Raw genomic sequence first — 16,047 nt, 5'->3', positions numbered from 1 at the left:
ACTTTCCGCGAAGTGGCGTCAGTTTGTGTCACTGACACCGCACTGTTCATGAATCATTATTAAAATTTGAGTCGTCTCCAGTCATGAATATGTAGCGAGTGATTCACGGGGGAAGGTTGAATGAATGAAATAGTTGGTACATAAGTGTTGTTTATTTTTTCATATCAGAGTATACTAAGTTAAAGTAAACATAGACTGACCATTACTCGAAAAAAGTCTGAATAAAGGCAGCCCTACACGCCCAATATTGTCATGCAATAGAATTTTGCATAATATTGAACGTTAAAGGGCGAACTGATAAAATAAGTAGTTACAGTATTGCGTAATAGTTATTGCGCAATAATATTGAGCAAGAGAGGTGCCTTTATAAAATATATTTACATACGCGTATGAGATCTCTGGAAAAACCATTGGAATAATTACACAAATTCGTTAAATAATGCTAATGGAACTCGAAAAGCGCCGGACAATATTTACATGTTGTGGTTATTGACATGAAAATATTTCTGAATTTTTTTCGTCAATTTCTGCTAGAATTAGAATACAATTAACTAAACCTACGAAAGAGTAAACATGACTATTTACAACATTTTATCAAATCACCAACTTTGCAAATAATTTGTTGTTTGGTCGTAATCATTTGCAAAATAGCAGTCGAAAGAAGGATAGTGACTTAAGTGTACTGTTGTGTTATTTACAAAGAATTAAAGTAGCTACAAATTTCGTTAAAACAAGGTTACTAAAATTTCCTACAGAAAAATTACACTTAATAAAATTTACTAAACTTATGCTAAACCTAAAGTGTCAATTTCCTCTCACAATAAAAATATAATATTTACAAAAACACGATAAAAGCCTATAATTTCCCTGTAGGAGGCTTGCGGTGCTACCAACTGAACCAATCGTAAAATAGCACATTGAGCGTCAAATCAGAGTTCCAAATGAGCTAATACAAAGTAAAGGCCACTGTATAACCAATTCACTTCCATTACACTACATCGGCTTAGTAAAAAAATGTCAACTAATGAACAGAGGAGAGCTGAACTCGAGCCGAGTTTTCCCAGTCTCTAATCTCATTGCACACTTAACAACTCACACTGAATACACTACAGTACATACTATTTATATGTAAAGTTGGCAATTATAACATGAAGTTCGCTATAAAGGAATTTATAGAGCTGCACATCGTTTCTGGGTTTATATGTAGCTATATTCACAGTCTTTACCTTACAAGTCTTAAATTAACGTTAAACTACCAAATTTGCGGTAAACTTGGTGCTTGTCGAAGGCAGTTAAATCGATGTCGGGAGTGGTGGAGCTGAGTGAAAAATTTTGATTCTGGTTGGAATACCGACATGTGATCAACCGCCCAACATAAAAAACCTGCCAGTCTTATTCAACTAAAAATTCTATTATACTAATCAAGGCAGTGATATCTGTACACTGTATCTAAATTGGCTGATCTACATGGTATAGATAAAATCACACTCTGAGCGACTAAATATACACGAAACACACACTACGATAAGTTGCAGCGCGATTGTCCATTGTCCATAATTTGCATTGCATAGAATCCCTGAATGAATATATTTGGTGTACTGTTACTTATAAATAATTATTGTTCATCGAACAACGGAAAGAGACGAGAAGAGAGTGGTTATCTACGGACAACACCCCATGGTCAATCCCATTGGTGGGGCGAAGGAGGCAACTCGGATGGGTGAGCTACAGTCGAACTGAAACAACAAACAATTAAACTAAAACCCACAAAAAGCAAAGAAGGATGAAAGAAATGACTGATGCGAGCCTGGTCTCCCTGCCAAATTTTGACTCTGCATGCAAAACTGCGAAAAACGTAAAGAAAGAAAAAGAAAAAACTCAAATCACTAACCTAAACAAAAATGTAGTCACGCAGCACAGAGAAAGATGACAGGTGATAACAGAATTTCTAGGGTCTTCTTGAAAGGTTCACAGCCTTTTTCTTTCCTGTGCAACAACCATCATCTTACTTAATGCCAACAAAAAAGCGATGAGGTGCAACGTTAGTTTGTTACCGACTGTTCGAACTGACTTCCATGCATGTGTTTAAATTTTTACTAGACCTATTACGACGTGTTTACACGTCACGTGTAATAAATCTGATCGTCCCTCTCAAGTGCATCGTTATTAGTGGAGAAGGAAATGCTATTATGAGGTGGACAGGTTCTACGAAACCAAATAGGGAAGAAACCAGGTTCTAACTACTGTAAAAACAATAAAAATGCTCAAAACGCACGCGCCAGCATGGAAATCATTTTTGTGTAAAAGTTCCGATTATGTTATTTGTATGATTAAAAATAATAAAAATAACACTGAGACCCTTTGGTGCACGTTATTTTTCTCATAACAATACACAAAATGACTTATTAAAATAACACGCCAAACAAAAGTACCAGAAAATGTCATGAGTCTACCAATCACTGTATTGCAATTAACAGCAATAAAGTCGCTATTAAGCCAAGCAGTTAGTGGTTTTACCTTCTACACACACATCTACACTGTTATTACACGTCACAAGTATCTAGTTTTTGGGTAAGTCTTAAAACTGCTAAATACAAGTGCTTTACACACTTACCCTTTTAAATGTTTGAAAAATTGCAGGGATTGTTGTTACAGGACCCTGCGATTTATAATTAAATCTTAGTTCACGAAAATTGTGTTTTTATGGTAAAGGAAATAAAAACAGAGCGTTCAAGTTCGAAAATAGAGACCAAGAAATAAAAAACAACCACAGTTGTTTGCGTTCAACGTAAATATGAAACGTACTTTTGGTAATTTTCCAAAGTCAATATTTCTGCAAAAATACCAAATGCCGTCAGGCTGTGAAGCGAAATAAGGCATTTTTTTGAAAATAGTTGTGCTACGTCTTATTATGTTTTCCTTTATTTTCACAAAATAGACTATTTTTGTTTGCGGCTAATACAATAAGAGGACTGACTTCCAAATGAAGTTAATGCTGATGAAAAGTTTTCGTTTTATAAAGTTTTCGATTTATCTTTCGTACTATTTAATTCAAACTTTTTTTCAGAACTTAAGACGGTCTTAGGGAGTTTGTTTATGTTTTTCTTATGCTCGTAACTAGTTCAATGTATTTTTGACGCTAAAATCAGAATCGATGGTCAAAAAATTACGTCAGTAAAAAAATTATACCTGCCTTCAAAGGAACAAGTATCGTTAAAACTTGTTTATTAAAAATTGATTTTAACAGAAAATGTTTGAATTTTTTAACACCTTACTTGCGCTCCTCTACTTTTAAAGCAGATTTTGGATAAAAATTACCAATCAGGTAATTTTAACTCCAGAATTTTCGTGACCAATTTTCTTTTATATAAATCCGAACATTTAAAAATATTCCATCTAACTTTGCAATTTTTTTAAGATATTGGTTAATGGAAGAATTTTGTAGGATTATTTTGCCGTTCTGTTTTACTTAACATTTGTTTTTTTGGACTTGTCTTTAAAACTCACCAATAGTTAGTTCATCAAACTTTACTATCAAAGGGGAATAGGTCTGAGTTAGGTACATTTAAACTTGGAATCTACGCACTACAGTGTAATTTAACCATCTCCTGGGTGATAAAGGACTAAAAATTCCCATGAGAAAAAATTGCTTGAACCTTTTTTACCGGAATATAGCTCTTCAAAAGTTAGATTTTTGGAAATACTTTTTGGCAGAAAACTGTGCAATAATTCGTTGCTATTTTTTGGTTAATACTATTTTTATTTCACGTAAATGACAATTATTTATATTATTTTTGAGCAACTTTAAAAAAATTAAGCAATTATTTATTTTATTTAAACAATTTATGTTCGATAAACACAAAATCACGACGTTTCTCGTGTGCGGATGAGCTCATTCATGCCAAAATAACAGTTAAAAATAAGAAGGTAAACAAATAGTACACGTATTAGAGCCCATAAGAAGAGAATATGTAGAAATATTGCCACAGCTCTGCCAAAATTATTTAAAATAGTGAACCACACGCAAACGTGATTTTGTGCGAAAGTGGAAGTAAAAATGCACAAACTAACGTGAAAATAGAAGACGAAACAAACAGAAAAAACAACAGACGAGGTTTATTGATACTAGGATCGCAACATCAATATTTTGCAAAAAATAAACAGACCACGTCCTCGTCTGGCCGTTCCATTACTGCTATTTAAACCTCCCTCTCATGACACTTTCCGTTGCATTTATTTGGCCGAATGAGAATGTTAAACCTCGAATAAAAACAAACAAAACCAAGAGAAAAAAGTCGAAGTGCATGTATGATAAGTGCTTATGCAACGTACACCAAGAGGTAAGTGAGCGGTCACCTATGCAATGGCGCTGCGCTGGTCTGCGGCGTCGGCGGCCGTCTTACCTGGCGAAACTCTTGAACGCCGCAGATTGGGGGTTTATGCAAAGAGGAACTCTACTAGTATTCAGTTGCTCTGCTATGAACTTATGCATCTCCTCTGCAACAAACACCACATTAATAATGAAAAACGCGCCATTGCCGTCAATAGCCACCTTTCACATGTTGTACAGACGTCAGCTTCTTTTCCCAATGATCGTCGAATCCTTGGGGGGCGGTCGTTTCAAATTCGGACGTGTATTGTCTCATGCCGCTGGCTGTCGTGTAGCAGCATTTGCACATGCACGAGTGGTACCGCAGACGGCCCTCGTCCAAATAGGGGTGCGCCAAGGCGTCCACTACCGAGATACGTTTGTCCTGAAACAGATACGCAATTGGCACGTGTGCGTTTTCGCAATTTCGGATACTATTTCCATGGCAAGGCCTTGAAATTCGAAGATAAACGAGCGTTCTTTTGATCATCGAGGATCATCCGCTTCGCCAATTATGCGCTACTAGTTTATTGCTATTTGCAGGGCTCTTGTTCCACGCGCGGATTTGATACCTTTATTAGGTATCATTGGCGAAATCTCTCCGAAATAACGATTTTTATCGGGCGATTGCATGATACGCAAACTTTTTTGCTTTCATTTAAGTTTGTTTATTAGTTATTTAATGCACTAATTTTTTAATGAAGGATATTCATACGATCATCAATTATGTATCGATATACTGTTTAAAGCACGAACGAGCAAAAGCGAGATTATTTTACCTCAATAGGACTGTTTTGGGTACAGTTTATGTACACTTGCTCTAGTGAAAAAGATATAGAAAACGAAAAACTACGACATTAATTTATTATTATTATTATTTTAAAAAGTTGGCATTGGTACTAAAATACCTACCGGTATTAAATATTAATAAACGGGAATACATAAAAGAAAAAGGTATTCATTTCAAACAAACAAAAACCAAATAAAATAAATATCAATAAAAGACAACTTCAATAAAAAATTCAATTAAAATTATTAAACTGTTAAACTATTATTAAATTAAAAAAAAGTTGTTATAGACCTCTATCTACATAGGTACTGGAGTCAATCTATTTAAGGTGTAAAGTTTTGCCTTGGAAGAAGCTTTTTATTGGCTAATTTTCTTTAAAAAATGTTTTATGTGTTATTTTTCGTTTACGAGAAGAAAATTTTTTCTGCCTTTTATAGCCAATTTCTTACCCTCTCTCTGTTTTGTTCCTGCTTTTTAATTCAGCTTCTCTCCTCTCTCTTTTTTATTATCTTTATTTTTTATTCTCTATTGTATGTTCTATTCTCTATCCGAAGTAGGATAGGTATTTATTTTTTTTTCTATTTCTTATTTCTTTATTCTTTATTTACCTTTTATTCTCTACTGGAAAAGGGTTGGGGTTGCCAATATCCTCTATGATTTTTCTTCTTTTATATTCCTCTTTCTTTCCTGTTCTTTCTTCTTGCTACCGTCATTGTAAATTTTTTGTTGTATACTTTTTTCAATTTTAAATACTAGATCATGAACACTCGCGAGACGCTGTTAATTATTATTCCTTCAAATTTTTTATATACTTTACCTCTTCATATTAAAACCTTATCTTGTTAATTATTTAAACTCCAATATTAAATTTTTAGTAAATAATCCGCATTACTCTTCTGGGGAATTTTTTAATTTTGATTTTTCCATATTATACATTTTCACTTTAAATTATGTTCACTTTCAATGTTCAGTCACTCACTATACTTATATCTGCCTAAAGCATAGAAATTATTACGTCTATTATTATTATTATATGTTTTTTTTCCTTTGTTCAGTCTTCTAGTCTTCCATTCAATATTCTTTCTAAATCCTACTTTTTTCAATTCTGTCTTTCCTTCTCTGTTTTCTCAGACACAGAAAGTTAGAAACCATTTCTGGACATGGGTCTATAGAATTTTTTAATTTTAACTCAAGAATCTATGACCTAAGGAATCACTTTCCAAAATCTTTCAACGTTTTTCCATTGGTTATATTGGTTCAAAGAATAAATTGATTCAAAGAATAAACAAATAAAACACCTTATTCTTCCTCAAAAATGTAATTTATGGACTATTTTTTATTTATTTTGCACAATTTCTTGCTTAAAAACAAGAAAACTCCTTGAGATTTGGCTGAGAACGGCTTATTCCAGCCGGAACAACGACTTATTATTTATTTATATAGTTTAATAACGGCTTTTTTCGATGATTATTTGCTTAAAAACGAGAAAACCTTGACAGAACAGAATAAAAACGCCTTATTCTAACTCAGAAAAACGGCTAAAACCAAGACAACCCTTTAAGAATTGGCTGAAAACAGTTTATTTTAGCTGGAAACTAGGCTTTTCATTATAGTTTGGATGAAAACGGTTTATTTTGAAACACGAGAAAAAGTTTCACACAACAGATTGAAAACAATGTAACTGTTTTTTATTCTTTGCTTAATGACAGAATAAACCAAAAACGCGTTATTCTAACTCAAAACAAAGGTTAAAAACAAGAAATTATCTGAAAATGGCTTATTTTGACGATTCTTTGCTTTTAAACACGAGAAAACTTTTATGAAATAGACTGAAAAAGCTGTTACTGTTTTTTGGCATTTTTTGGACATAATAGCATCTACAAAAAAGAATACCGTCCTGGATAAAACATCACTTTTTAGACAAAATTGTTGATTCAATTTCCAACCACGTTAGGAAATAGCTATTAATCCATCTCGAAATGCGGTACTTACCGGGTCAAAAACGAGCATCTGACAGAGCAGATGGACCACTTCGTGCGTCGCCTGTGAACTCAGCGTGTAAAAAGCCGATAACGAAGGCGGCTTGGGCGCCCTCCTCAGCATATGCGTCTTGGCGCCTTCGCAGGCGTATTTCATATCGTCCAACGACGGCGTTCCTAACAATTCCGTTATTAATTCTAATTGTTGTACGGGATTTTGGGCCTGGAACAGTATCCTCCGGCCCAGTAATTCCCCGAAAATGCACCCGACAGACCACACGTCCACAGCCGCCGTGTAATGTTTCGCTCCCATTAGAATTTCCGGAGCTCTGTAATACTGCGTTACCACTTCTTGGGTCATATGTTTGGACGAGTCGGGTTCTTCTACTCTCGCTAAACCAAAATCACAGATCTACGACACAAAAAGATGAACCTGGGGCGGGTTATTTCAGTGTGAAAGCTCACCTTAAGAACACAATTGCTGTTTACTAAAAGGTTTCCAGGTTTTATGTCTCTATGTAATATCCTAGCCGAATGTAAATATTTTAAACCTGGAATTAGACGAGTTTTATTAGCGGGTTTCGAGCGGTGTGAGAGTCTAATACCGACCTCTAAGTATCTGGTAGAGAAACACCTTGATGTGATCCGAGGAAAGAGGCTGGTGTGATACTATAATTTTGTGTAAATCGCTTTGAAGCAATTCCGTTATTACATATCTAAAAATGTGTTAAGGAAAACACGGAATAATGCTCATTAAAGTGAGAATTAATAAACTATGATTAGAATAATAACGCAGTTATTTGCCACAGTCCTTTGCGATTTACGTACAAGTAGGGACTTTTGGTGAGGAGAAAGTTTTAGATATTTATGGAACTGAGGTGGGTGGCCAACAATTTCAGTTATGTGCAGCGCAAACCTGACAAAATTATTATTGTGAACTGCCTAAATAAATATGTACTGAGACGCGATAAAAATATTTCACAACCTTTGCCGCTTTCTATCAGGATATTTATAACTTTTAATACAGAAAACAGCAAACAAACGTTAAACTGGACACAGGGACTGATGTTCCAACATTTGTGCAGAAATTTTAAAGAATCAGAGAGTTAGCTCTTCAAAATCTGTTAGTTTTCCAAAAAAAATTAATAAAAAATAGTTTTTCGAACTTGATATTAATTTAGTCGTTATGAGAGCGTTTTAAAAGTGGACAAAACACGGGAATTTTGTTTGTGAAAAGCCTTTAGGCCCGAGACCCGTAAAAATTCAAATGAAACGACTGGCATCAAAATTCAAGATTTAGTGATAATCAACACCGCTGCGGACGTGTTCGGGGTCACAACAGCTTCCTCCAAGTAATCCATACTTCGGTAAAAAATTAAATATAGCAACGTTATTGCGTAATGAAAAAGTATTTTCATTTAGTTTGATTGACTTGTGTTTACACAAACTGAGCCTGGAGGATTTTCTCGAGAAAACTGGATTCCAGAATGAGGAACAAAATCAAACGAGTGATTATGCCAAATAAAAACCAATTGCTTTTAAGTGCTCTACATGATGATTAACGCTGATATAATGGTGCATTAATAATCTCGTCAAAAGGACTTTTTGTCCGTTAACATTTTCAATAAGGAAGTTGTTACGTTATGAACCTCCGGTGAGTCAAATGACTTCTGCTATATCCATCAGAATAACTATGAAAAATACCATAAAATTACAAAGTCTGCGGTTTCTAACCAAGGCAAGTCAAAATCGGGCCCAACTAGGTCACCACTTGACCTTGTCCTGTTCACTTCTGTTTACATGAAAAAATAGATCAGAGTTAAAATATCCGCGGTCCCATTTAAGCGACCCAACCTTCGATCGATTATGTTTATGAGGACACACCAACAAGATCTATATTTTTAACAAAATTACCCAACTATTGACTTTGGCGTGCAAATGATAAGACGGGAAAGAAGGTGAAGGTGACGTCTGGAACAAAGGGCTCAAGGCAGCTCCCATGGAACTATCGATTATTGTTCTTTGTGCTGGTTTTGCGCCAGTTTCGTGTTGATTTAGCCCCGTTTTAAGAAATTTAATTGACTCATCCACGCCTGTTAATATTGACACGACTTTCCCTCTCGATAACGCCTGATTAGCATGCCGAAAGTGATAAAAATGGAACTCGCTTTCCGGCGAATTTGGAAAATGCTGGCAAGTCTGTGTGAAATTCCGCGGAATCGCTGAATCAGTGACAGTATGGTAGCAGCATCGTGGGAACGTTAAACTCTTGTAAAAGTGAGTAGTAGGAAAGGGCAGGATGGTTGTTGGTCATCGGCATCTCCGCTTGCTGGCTACCAAGGCCGTCGGGCCTTTGTACCATCAAACCCGAGCCCAAACACCTGACCTGCTACTCCAGGTGAAGGAACAAATCACCAGCAGAGAGCAATGCCTCCTCAGCGGCTTTGGCCGCCACGGCAAGGAAATACCAGCGAAATGAAACAGACAATGGTGAATTGATCATTTTCAGGACACTGGAACGGAAAAACGCCATGCAATGCGCAACCTATTTAAATATTAACTCCTCTGCACCGAATGCGACTTGCTAACGATTTTTATTTACCGATATTGCATGCGAATGCCGCACAGAAAATTCGTCTAATTGCCTCCAAGGCGAGGTGTTTGGTTGAAAGCCGCCGTCGAAATTCTATAATTAGCCGTAGGTGCCTGTATACATTTTTCATTTTGAGTAATGTGTGGAAGACAGTGGAAATATTGATTATTTGTTCCGCTAAATTTGGAACGGTTTTAATTACAAAGCTTTTAACGCCTTACACGAAGTCACGTCTCAAATTTCCCTAATAATCTACACAGTGTTCCACGAAAACGTTACGAGTTCATTCAAATGCAACGCGAGATGGTAAAATTCCGAAAACGCTGACGTTTTATGGTTGAATAGAAGTGCATTCCAAGGTGCATCCTTTAAAACGTCGCGACGTCGATAACTACTTTACAAGTATAATTAATTAAAAAAGAAACTGGCGGACGAGAACCGATAAATGCATTTTTAATAAAGGAAGCAAGACACGTTTATTTGCATAAGTGACGGACCACAAAAACTAATTACAGGCGCTAATTTCATAAAGTGTAAAGCATGTTCGAGGTCCTAGCTTTGTAGCTATAGAATTAAAACACAGAAGAAAACGGCCACGCAATAGTTTACTGTTAAACGTTAATAAACGGCAAAATTTCAATTGTCAGATTTTTACGATTTTGGGTTATTTCTTTAATAATTCTTTACTAATCAATAATCGTTTCTAATTTGACAAATCACTGGCAATTTGGAAGTAAAAAATCGGGTCGATATTTTTATACGAATTGTGTTCAGGGTGAATCCGTTTAGATGGCTAAGTTCTAATAAACCGCAGAATTGAAAAAAATGTATTGTTAAGTCTGGAAATTGTTGAAGAGTTTGAAGATTATCTAAAAAACATTCTTGATATGTTCGCCAGATTACTCCATTCAATCTGTTGAGTTACTTAAATACTCTTGAAACAGCTCGTAAACTTTTCGAAAATATTTAGAAGTCTTTCATGTCACTCTTTATTTGATATAGTTGTTGCTGAAAAAAATACTGAATATAAGGTTGATTCGCACAAAATCAGCGTTTGCTGTTAAATACTTTATTTTTCTCTTTATGTGTATAAATAAGGAAGCGTAGTATTTTTTTTTAAATTTGCGTGCCGAAAAATTACAGATTGAACCAAAAATAACGCACAAATTTCATACACAGCTTTGTTACTAAGTCATTTTCCAAAAAAAAAAGCTCGAACAGGTCGATTTTATTTTTTTAAATGTTACATTTAAATAATGTTCACATCGTTCGTTTTTGAGTTGTAACGTCATTCTTAATTTTTTTAATGAAAACCGACGATTTGTTTCCTGTTTTAGAAAGTAGAAACTTTTAGAAGGATAATAACAAAAAAAAAATTAAAAGCAAATAAAATATTGAAAATTAAACATAAAGGGCTTTATCTTGTTGTGCGTGACATATTTTATAAACGGCAATTGTTTTTTATATATTTTTTTGTATTATTAGCATGAACACACTTAGTATAACACCTAAACACAAAAAATAAACGAAAATAAAATAAAGCAAGAACAAGAAGAAGTTCAGTTTCTGTGTGATTTTGGCTGATTTTTTTTTAATTTTTATTTATTAATAATTTCTTTTTTATTTTTTTTAATTATTATCTTTATCTGTAAGTAAAAAATTGCCAAAAATTACCTTTTCGAAAGTATACTTAGGCTTGTAATATTTTTTTTATTTACTTAGAAATCGCGATTTTCTTGGGTGCGCGATAAGGTTGCCTCACCTGGTATTATAGGCAAGTTTGTCTATAATTATAAAGTCACTCTGTACTCATTTTTTTATTTACAACTAATAAGTTACTACAGACGGCAGTAATAATCGTAGTAAAGAACTTATCAAAAAAAAACAAAACGAAATAAATGATTAGTTTAAAAAATCTGATGTAATGGGTGATTTAGCTGAGATTGCACCGTAGTTTGTTCTGTTCAAATATTGAAAACTGAAGGACTTTGTAACAGTTAATTACATTTGACAGTGACACTAAAAAGCAGCCTTTCGTCGTCTTTAACTGAATCACCTTGTACATATTTGAAGCCATTTTTTACATTATTATTATATCGTGAAATTACTTGAACCAGCCTTTGTGCGTTTAGAATTTCATAGAAATTGATAATTGGAATTTTTATCTCAGTACACAAGCAAGCCCAGGAGATAATGCCGCCGCCCTCGTGCAAACCCGCTTCTAGGGTAGACTCCGAGCCGGTTTTAACAATACTTTAGGGCGGAGTGGCACAAAAAGGGCTCTACAATAGCTATCCTACCCTCAAAGACTTCCTCATCCCACGAAAATCAAACAGTGAAATAATTCGCAATAACTGCCAAGCCCAAAAAAATTCAGTTAGTTATCCGACACGAGAGAAAAACAACAAGTCGAACTCGATGTTCCACACGTGTTCAGTGACGTCACACCCTTCTACGGTCGTACCCCACCCTCGGTTACGCCACCCCACACAGCTGGCAGATAACGAAACAAAATAGGTCATTTGAACTTCGTTTGCTTGTTTCAAACACACATTTAAATTTATTCGCGGAACGGAAGCGGTAAAGTTGAAAATAAATTCGAAACGTTAATTATAAATTGTGGCATTATCGCTGCCTGCGACAGATTGACGTTAACTAATAACGCACAAGCGCTCTTTTTTCCTAATCCTTGAGGATTTCAAAGTTTACGTCTATTTCGGTCCCGAACGGATGTGGCTAATGGACGGTGGGACCCAAGTCTGCACATGTTTCTCAAACAGGTGTCTGAATGCAAAAATTGTGTCCTTGGGTGGATTTGTCGCCGCCACTGTCCCTCACATGTAATAATGCATTTAATCTAAATTATGTATCTTGAGTGTGCTAGTGAATGAACCACTGAATTCACTCATTTAATAGCCAATTAAACGCTAACGGAAGTTGTAAATTAAAAACGCAGCATTCAGATGATTTCGACCCCAAAGGTTAACAGTTCCGACGAGGGTTAACTGGTAATATCGCCGTGCGTTAACAAAAAGGATACATTTCCTGGAAGAAGTCTAAGTGAGGCGGTTGGAGGATATCTAAGGCGGAAAGAACCTGAAAAAGATTGAATTTTCGTTAAACATTAAGCGAGTTGAGTGAACTTTTAATTAGGAGAGCACCCTCCAGATAACCGACTTGACACGTGTTGATCTGGACGAACTATGGAGCGATCACTTACGTTTTCGTGTTTGAAAAAGCAGAGCATTTTCAGTTCTCTAAACACTCTTTTCGATGAAACTAACGATGCGAACACATTCGGTAACTTCTTCAGGGCGACCCTCCTGCCGTCGCGGGGATCCGTCACCGCCCTGCAACAAATACGAACCCAGTTAAAAATTTAAAATAGACTCAATAAAAGGAGCATTAACAGCCTCGGTACACACTTGTGCGTTAATTTGGTTTATTTACGCCGGGGCCACCCAGCGAGCTCCTTATAATTAGCAAATTAGTAAAAAAGCTTAATGCGACTTTGCTTTTACATTAAACTCGCGTCCGATAACGAAGGGACATTTTAATTACGGCACTGCAGGCAGTGCCACTTTTCCGGACCTCTGCTTCGCGGCAGGTTCTGGAACAGTGGCCAAATTAAAAGTAGCTTTCAAGCACGTGCTTGCATCTAATGTTGGTCACACTGACCGGAAACCAAATCCTGACAATTGAAATTAGGAGAACAAAGAAATTTCTAGCGGCCTTGAACCTCCCTGTCCAATGCCGACTTGGATATTTACCAAGTTCAACATCCTCACCTCGGAAATGCTAAAAATACTACAATAAAATGAATGTATGCGAGCGCTTTTTGCGTCCAAATAATTGTGCATGCAGTGTTTTTGAACTGATAAAATAGAATAAAACGAACAATAAATTCTCGAGCGACGTAAATCTTCCTAAATGATGAGCAACGGTCAAGTGCTACGCTTGTATTTCAGGATTTTATTACGGAGTTCATAAAGAAGTCGTTGAAATACCTGACCAGTTGTAAATTCAATGTTCGTTGCTGGTTGGTGAACAAAAGAGCTACAGGTAGAAACGGACCTGGTGCTGGCTATGTGGAACACCTGTCCATCCGCCCGCTTTCACCCAAATTTCATAGAGCACTCCACTCAACACTGTCATAAAAGTGGAAAAATGTACCTGAATAGCCCCCATCACAAGACTTCGATTTTGTCAAATTCGAATTTTTTTTATTATAAAACTATAATAAAACCAAACAAGTCCTAACTTTTTACGTGTAAATTTGAATCTTTAGACTGAACAAAGTAACCTTCAAAATTTATATTTTTGTTATGGGTCACTTGTCAAAAAATCCACATTTTTGTTTACTGTTTTTGATAGTGTATACTCTTCTTTTTTTCTGCTAAGTACAAGAAATTCAAAATTTTAAGGAAAAAATCAAGAAAAGAAGAAAATAAAATAAAGTAATAGTAGTTATTTATCCAACGAGTTGGACTGTAAATCGGACGCTTTATTTCACGAATGGATTTTTAAACCACGAGGTGGAATAAAAGAATAGAATAGAACAGAATATATTTTATTTGTGTTAATAACACCAACAAAGTATTTTACAGACCTCCAATTTAATTAATTTGGATTTACATAAGTATTACATAGACAAAATATTATTAAAACAATTCTGAAGATATTCGTCAATCGAATAAAAAGTTTTGGAAATTAAATAATACTTAAGTTTTTAATAAAAACATATGAAGGAAAAAACTATAATGTCGGGCTTTTAAACAAAAAAAAAAAAAATAGAAAAAACGATTGATACAAAGCAGTTAAATACAACATTTTACTATTAATTTTAGTCAAATCAGACTCAACAAGGTTTAAAATTGCTCTAATTCTATTAAAAATAATCTGACGTTTTATATTGAGTAAAAAAAAGACGTAAACGTAAAAGTTTAACATGACTTAAACGTAAACTTGAACCATAAAATAACTTTCTTCTTGAATAAAAAATATTTAGAGCCAAATTACTTGACTATTTCATTCCGAGAAACAACTGATTTGAAGTGAAAAAAGAAAACTTTTATTTGTTAAAGAGTAACAACACAATATATTAGCAAACTCCTTAACAAAACCTATATTAAAATTTCCACCTCCCATTAGTGGACACCTCTCCACAACGGACAATTAAGGATTCCCCATCGGTGTCCGTTTTTGAGAGGTTTTACTGTATTTTAGAAAGATTTCATCAAGAAGTACTAACTTAAACATGTAATACAGAATTTATGTTTATTTGCGTATTTTGTGATTTTTTTTTTGATAATTTGACACAGTGTGCTTTATCTTTTTGTTCTTGTTTTATGTTATAAAGTAGTTTTATGTATTTTTTATTTATTTAGATTTACTATTAAGTGTTTTCATGCTAATTATTTAGAAAAATATATAAAAAACAAGAAATGCCTTTTATTAAACAAGGCAAGAACAAAAAGATAAAGCCTTCTGTATTAATTATCGATAATTTATTTGTTTATTTTTGCTTACTACCAGACAGATAAGGCAATAAAATAAAAACGACCTGTTGGAGAATTTTTTGAAAAATAACTCTGAACAAAGAATGAATTTTGTGCATTACTTTTCGAATACACTATCTGGGGGCTTAAAAATCAGTTTTTGAAGGCTTTAGCCAGTTCCAGGCCAGACAGTCTTGTTTCGTTTGATGTTATTCGACTCATGACCTTCTTGGCTTCCGTCGTATCGCGATCGGCGACGCCGCTTCCTCCCTGTCCGGAATATCGTCGGAATATTAAATTCTTTTCAGTTTTGGTGTCCACAACCGGTGCGTTTTCGGTATCAAGGGCACCAAAGCCTGGCATGTTCCCACAGTTTCAAGGTGAAAAAGCCCGGCCCAATTCGTCTATGAAACGTCAAAGCCCCCCAGCTATTTTTACCTGCCATCCGAAATATTCGCCAGTCGCTTTCCTCCCAAAACCGGCAATATCGTCTTTGTGTCCACCACCGAAAATCTAAAATTACCGCCGCTGTTCCAAAATCGGGTGCATCAGTACAAAATCCCCAAGTTAAATTTAGTCTTTCTTGTATGGGGAATGCGTTTCACAAAGCGCTCTCTAAATAACCCAACATTCATCTTCCGACACAAAGAGCCAGCTCTTTTCATATTCACAATAACATATGCGTGGTGCTTTCACACGACGACGCCACAATCGGAATATGACCTATCTTTCGGTGATTATCGATCAAGACAAGAGTCGGGGGCCCGAACACGTTTTTTCCCCGAGGTGCTCGGACTGGAGTTCCAGTAAATCAAGTC

The 16,047-nt window shown here is 35.3% G+C and overlaps 1 protein-coding gene across 8 annotated transcripts in view; it reads right to left on the bottom strand.

Moving 5' to 3' along the window:
- Positions 1-133: 133 nt before the first annotated feature.
- nmo (nemo) overlaps positions 134-16,047 on the bottom strand; it is a 34,685-nt gene continuing 18,771 nt past the window's right edge. The window contains exons 2-10 of one of the 8 annotated variants that reach the window (XR_010333237.1): positions 12,952-13,081; positions 12,772-12,827; positions 7,748-7,854; positions 7,604-7,689; positions 7,152-7,550; positions 4,553-4,754; positions 4,333-4,497; positions 2,615-2,659; positions 134-1,736 (exon numbers count right to left, since the gene is read on the bottom strand). Coding sequence is in view for 5 of the 8 variants with exons in the window: in XM_008199985.3 (XP_008198207.1) it covers positions 1,908-1,986; positions 4,404-4,497; positions 4,553-4,754; positions 7,152-7,550; positions 7,604-7,689; positions 7,748-7,854; positions 12,772-12,827; positions 12,952-13,081 (1,153 nt within the window). In the remaining 3 variants the exon portion in view is untranslated. Of the gene's footprint in view, positions 1,737-1,891; positions 1,987-2,614; positions 2,660-4,332; positions 4,498-4,552; positions 4,755-7,151; positions 7,551-7,603; positions 7,690-7,747; positions 7,855-12,771; positions 12,828-12,951; positions 13,082-16,047 lie in introns of those variants that run through there. The other 7 variants (XR_010333238.1, XM_008199985.3, XM_064355197.1 and 4 more) reach the window with 7 other exon arrangements.

This window comes from Tribolium castaneum, chromosome 2 (genome assembly GCF_031307605.1).
Source record: "Tribolium castaneum strain GA2 chromosome 2, icTriCast1.1, whole genome shotgun sequence".
Taxonomy (NCBI): Eukaryota; Metazoa; Arthropoda; class Insecta; order Coleoptera; family Tenebrionidae; genus Tribolium; species Tribolium castaneum.
Note: the sequence above shows the minus strand (reverse complement) of the source record. Positions and strands in the feature narration are given on the sequence as shown.